The sequence below is a fragment of the Camelus bactrianus genome, chromosome 21 (genome assembly GCF_048773025.1).
Source record: "Camelus bactrianus isolate YW-2024 breed Bactrian camel chromosome 21, ASM4877302v1, whole genome shotgun sequence".
NCBI classification, from domain to species: domain Eukaryota; kingdom Metazoa; phylum Chordata; class Mammalia; order Artiodactyla; family Camelidae; genus Camelus; species Camelus bactrianus.
The window spans coordinates 3,889,275-3,895,357 of NC_133559.1; the positions used below are offsets into that span (position 1 = coordinate 3,889,275).

General features: G+C 51.9%; 1 protein-coding gene across 1 annotated transcript; it reads left to right on the forward strand.

Moving 5' to 3' along the window:
* The first annotated feature begins 211 nt into the window (after window positions 1-211).
* Window positions 212-4,020, forward strand: GJA8 (gap junction protein alpha 8). Its single transcript, XM_074349076.1, has one exon. The coding sequence runs from the start codon at window positions 876-878 to the stop codon at window positions 2,217-2,219; it is 1,344 nt and encodes a 447-aa protein (XP_074205177.1). The 5' UTR covers window positions 212-875; the 3' UTR covers window positions 2,220-4,020.
* The last annotated feature ends 2,063 nt before the right edge of the window (window positions 4,021-6,083 follow it).

Below are 6,083 nucleotides of genomic sequence, written 5' to 3' on the forward strand. Positions count from 1 at the left end.
CAGTCATGGGCAATATATCCCCATGGTGAAGTGGAAGGAACCCAGCCTTCGGGGTCAGGCAGACAGCACTGCTGCTCTCTGGCCGTCCTATCGCAGACAGCGCACTTCACCTTTCTGTGACTCAGTCTTCTCATATGAGGGAATCAGACTAGTTAAACACTTAACAAGCTCTCATTATGTGCTGGGCTCTGTGACAGGGGCATTAAGTATATAGCTTTATAAAACAGGTGTGGTCCATATCCTCATGGAGAGTGTAGTCTAGCAAAATCAAAAATTTTTTTAGCAGAATCAAATTTAATGAAAAAATGTAATGTGAAAGGTCTCACAAAATAGATATCCCCAAAATGCAAATTTCCTTCCACTTCCCTTCCAACATATAATCATTATACATCTCAACACAGTCAAAAGTAAGGTTGCTACAGACCATTTCATACATACAAAAATTTTGCTGGGGGCCCAGACACCCACGGTTTAGAGTATTTCTTCAGTGTTATGTCACCTGACCCTTAGTTCAGGCTGTGGTCTTGATCCAATTATCCACATAAACATGGGTTTCTCTTTGTGATCAATGAATCCTTATTTAGGGTGGAGTGCAAGGCTTGTATAGACACTGCCTCGTTTATTCTTGCAGATGGCTTGTGAAGTGAATGAGAACCCATTTCACAGAAGAGGAAGCTAGTGGAAGCAGGTTCTTTAATGCCTCTTCATCCCCTAGTACTGGTCTGCACGGAGGAGGCACCCCAGAGAGGCTGTTTACATGTTGGCTGTTCCAGCAACTCAGAAAGGAGAGGTACCCCAAGAGTTAGCACAGACAGACTCAGGATTGTACTGTGGCCGCTCAGTCTTGCCTTCTCCCTCCTCCAGGTGGGTAAGAAATGGGTGACTGGAGTTTCCTGGGGAACATCTTGGAGGAGGTGAATGAGCACTCCACGGTCATCGGCCGAGTGTGGCTCACGGTGCTCTTCATCTTCCGCATCCTCATCCTCGGCACGGCCGCCGAGTTCGTGTGGGGGGATGAGCAGTCCGACTTCGTGTGCAACACCCAGCAGCCAGGTTGCGAGAACGTCTGCTACGACGAGGCCTTCCCCATCTCGCACATCCGCCTCTGGGTGCTGCAGATCATCTTCGTGTCCACGCCGTCGCTGGTGTACGTGGGGCACGCGGTGCACCACGTGCGCATGGAGGAGAAGCGCAAGGAGCGCGAGGCGGAGGAGCCGAGCCCGCAGCCCCCGGGCGACGGCGGCGACAGCGCGCCCCTGGCGGCCGACCAGGGCAGCGCCAAGAAGAGCAGCAGCAACCCCAAAGGCACCAAGAAGTTCCGGCTGGAGGGGACCCTGCTGAGGACCTACATATGCCACATCGTCTTCAAGACCCTCTTCGAGGTGGGCTTCGTCGTGGGCCACTACTTCCTGTACGGCTTCCGGATCCTGCCTCTCTACCGCTGCAGCCGCTGGCCCTGCCCCAACGTGGTGGACTGCTTCGTGTCCCGGCCCACGGAGAAGACCATCTTCATCCTGTTCATGCTGTCTGTGGCCTCTGTGTCCCTGTTCCTCAACATTGTGGAGATAAGTCACCTGGGCCTGAAGAGAATCCGCTCTGCCCTCAAGAAGCCCACGGAGCAGCCGCTGGGGGAGGTCCCTGAGAAGTCCCTCCACTCCATTGCTGTCTCCTCCATCCAGAAGGCCAAGGGCTACCAGCTCCTCGAGGAAGAGAAAATCGTGTCCCACTATTTCCCTTTGACTGAGGTCGGGATGGTGGAGACGAGCCCACTGTCTGCCAAGCCTTTCAGTCAGTTCGAGGAGAAGATGGGTGCCGGGCCCCTGGGGGACTTGTCCAGGGCCTACCAAGAGACACTGCCTTCCTACGCTCAGGTGGGAGCCCGGGAAGGCGAGGGGGAGGAGCCGCCAGCGGAGGAGGGGGCAGAAGCAGAGGTGGGCGAGAAGAGGCAGGAGGCAGAGAGAGTGAGCACAGATGGGCAGGAGCTGGTGGCCGGGCAGGAGCTGGTGGCCGTGCTGGAGGGGGAGAAAGTGGTCGAGACCCCCGAAGTGGGGAAAGAGGCTGAGAAAGAAGAGCTGCAGCCCGAGAAGGTACCCAAGCAAGAGCTGCCGACCGAGAAGGCGCCTTCGGTGTGTCCGGAGCTGCCCGGGGATGACACCAGGCCCCTGAGCAGGCTGAGCAAGGCCAGCAGCCGGGCCAGGTCGGACGATCTAACCGTCTGAAGTGATACCAAAGAAAGAAAGAAAAGAAAACACCCGAGCTAACACAGGGCAAGGTGAAACCTAAAGATGCCAACATGATTTGACTCTTCTGTGCTTCCCCTGGCTCCCTCCCCTGGCTCCCACCCCTGGTTAGACAGGCACTGCACTAGAACGCGCATGGAAGGAAGCTAGGAAGCTAGGAAGCTGCCTGTCCCCTTTATAAAGGCCTCCCAGATAAACCCATTGTCCCTTTTGAGTTCCCAGTCTCATGACTGCCCTGCCCCTTACACCAACAGCCACGGGGAATTCTGCTTTCATCCCCATTTCCCCATAGGAATCCTTCCAATCAGAATTGGGGTTGCCTCATAGCTTTTTCCCTGTTTATCTCAAGCTCACAAACTCAGACAAACGTTATCAGCGTAGCACTGCCGTAGCAGACATCATGTGACCACATATCTGGGGTCTCAAACTTGAATGCCTGCAGGATCAGGCCTGTGGCTTACGTGGGTGAAGCGGGCCTGTTCTGGTCTCATGGCAGACTCAGCTGTGAGAACTGGACAGCACACGACAGCTGCTCCTCAGTTCCGGGCAGTGAGTACCAGGCAGCATTACCTGGCCATCTGATTTTTCAAGAGGAGCCAGAAATCCAGTCTTTTAAGTTAAACTTCCCCAATTTTGAATGTTGCCAACTAAATTTTAAACATGCCATGTAGGCCAGAGAAAACGTGTGCAAGCCAAGTTTAATGTGTGGGGCACCCATCTGCAAGGTCAACTTACCCCCGGGAGCCCAGCCTTCCTATGGAATCGGTCATATTATTTCTTGTCTCAACTCGTTTCTGTGGCTTCCAAACCTCGTTTCACCATTTTGGAGTGTTTGGGTTAAATCATCAGTCCAGGAGACGTCCGGAGTCCTCACTGGTCTCTCTTTGGGGTCACTGTGGCCCCTGGGTTCTGATGTAATTACATCCCTTGTATGGGTGGGAATTCTGCTCTGGGCAGCATCAAAAAAAGAGAACAAGACCCCAACCTTCCACTTACGCCACCCCCGACACCTGGGTCACTGAACGAAAAGGCTTCGAGGCCGGGTCTCAGTTTGCTTCCTGAAGCAAAGAAGGTCCTTTCCTTTCCTGTCCTCTTCCGACATCAGGTCTTAGCCTGATGTCTACACACCGTTCACCGGGGGCCGGGGCAAGCCCAGTTCTGAGCTGAAGGATGCCCGCCTGCTGGCCGGTCTTGAGGAGACTCGGCCCCCAGGCCTTGCTCAGGTGCAAGACAGGTACCCGAAGGGCCGCCAGAGAGGCATGAGGGAGAGCCTCTTACAGTTGCGGAACTCAAACAGCCAGAGTCCCAAAATCTAGCCCGAGGCCAGGCTTCATCCCTGGAAGGGACGCAGAGGCTAAAGGGAACAAGAGGGATCTGGAAGTTCTCCTGCCCTTTGTCTCCCCAGTCAACACTCCTCAAACACAGAGTCCAGGCTGGAGGAGACCGCAAGTGTAAGTACACATTTCACACTGGGAGCAGTTTTACCTAGAGGTAAATCAATTCCCAGAGCAGAGGGAGAAATTACTAACCAAAATGCTTCAGCTAGACCAAAGCTGTGCTTCCTGGGCTGCAGTGCCAAGGCTAAGGTAGGAGGGAAAGGAACCAAGTTGACACGGCAGGGCTCTGGACGGGAGACCACCAGGGTACCCAGAAAAACTGCCTTCATGCTATTGTCCCCCCAACCAGCACTGTCCCAGAGAACACAGATGCCTTGTGCTGCCCTCTGGTTACCACCTTTCTTTTAAGAGTCATTCTAGATATGTTTTTCCAGAGCAAAGCCTACTCTGAAACGATCCCTTCCCCGTGACAGTATTCCCATTCCTTGGTGCTCCATTCTAAAGCAAAATGGTCTAAAAATTAAATTCTTTCTAAGGTATGATTTTTTTTGATAATCACTCCAGGGAAAAGTTATATTTGAAAAGAGAAAGCCTCGAGTGTATTTTACCTAGATTAATCCAAAGTGACAAACTCTCAATGAAGGAATGTGTCAGGTGATGGACAACTGAATGGAAGAGGAGGTATATTTGCCTTGTAGACACGTGACTTGCTGGCTACTGCTTGAATCTTCCTTCTCCTTGCAGTCAACACTATTCCAGACAGACCTTCTTCTGTGCGGTGAGGGAAGTAACAAAATCCCAGGGCCTGAGAACCAGGCACCATCGCACTCACCCCAACGGCTGCACCACTGCTTCTACAGCTTTGCTCCTGAAGACACATTTTAAGAAGATGTAGACTCAGAGCCTGAGAGTAGCTTCATCATTACCAGAATAACATGTCTATCCCAACTAGGACCTCCTCTGAAAGAGGAAAGGAAAACCTGCACCCTGTCCTGAGTGGAAACCGCTGGTGCTCTTTGGGACCAGAGCAGAGGTGTAGGTGAAGTCCCCTGGTCTCCTTGTCTCGGCCAGGGCACAAGTGTGTGAGTGTATTTCCCTGAAGGAAGCAGCATCCTGCTTCAGTGTCTGTACCTCCCCCCGCCGCTGCCACCTCCCACCGCTGTGGAAGTTGCCACTTTGCCTCTCAGTCTTCCCAACAAACAAGGAAGCCTGTTTTGGAAAAAACAGACACAGGCCATCAAGGGACCAGGATTTTTTTTTTTCTATTTCAGCCATTTAGTAGCTGTGTTATTGTCATCTCTTAACCTCTCTGTACCTGTTTTCTGTCTACAAACTGGAGATGGCATTTGCCACCAACCTACCTCCAGGGGTACCATGAGGACTAATGAGTTGGATGCCATGTCTGGGGTCTGCTGAGCGGTGCCTGAGAGTGGTGCGGCCCCGGGGAGACCAGGAAGAAGAGCAGGTGGGTAGCTTCTATCTGACCCTCCCATCCCGCCCTGCAGTTACCTGGTGAGAGTTTTTCAGTGTGGAATAGACACTCTGGAGATTAGTTTTCTCAGAGAAGACTCCAAACAGACTCTTGACCTCATATGTTTAATAGGAACCTATTTGACCTTGAGAGATGGCTGGGGACAGACTGGCAATTGCTGTCATCCCGTGGAAAACGTCCCTTCATGCCCCATCTTAAGTTGCCACACAGCTGCCAGGCTCCATTCACAGGCAGCTGTGTGTCTGTGGAGGACCTTACTCTGGACAGCTGGGTCCCTCAGTATCTGAGGCAAATCATTACAACTGACTCAAGATGATAACTGCCCCTGGGCTCCGTTAAAGCCCAGCTTTAAATCCTAATCCTGGTCGTCCCCTTGTTAGAATAAACCTTTCTGGTATGTGGAACTACCAGTACTAAGAAGCCCCGGACAGCAGGCTACCACAAGTGCAGCTCTCTCCCGAAGGAAAGGGCCGCTTGTCCAACAGCAGCCATGACACCTCCGTCGAGGGAGATCTGTGACCAGGAGGGGCAGAGTTACTCAAAGTTCAGCTAGAAAATTTCAAACCTGGCTCCATAATCCGTAGGCGTCGCATTTGGGGTATCAGAAAAAGGCCTATCTGCTTTTCATCGCGACTTTGTTAGTTGGCACCCAGGTGAAGCCGGCAACACAGAATTGGACAAATATGCCTGAAGCTCAGTGAGACCTAGGGATCAGATTTTCCCACGAAGAACACTGAGGTTCAAAATCAGAAGTGCTGACTGCAGCTCTCTGGTGCTGGGAACCCCGAGATGTCATTTACCTGCTCCAGACAACAATTCTCCGTAGGTTAATTGTGAATGATAAGTTCTGCCCCTCCTTCACAAGGTGGATCAAATGACTCAATACGCAAGAAACACTAGGAGCATACTAGAAGAAATAAGTGGGCCTTTTTAAAAATTCGCTAATTTGGAAATTGAAAGGGAAGAAGGTCTTATCCAAATTTGTCCCAAGTCCTTATTGTAAAATGTATACTG

Bases quoted from the DNA above. Each gene is read 5' to 3' on its own strand.
- GJA8 (XM_074349076.1), top strand. From the start codon at position 876: ATGGGTGACTGGAGTTTCCTGGGGAACATCTTGGAGGAGGTGAATGAG.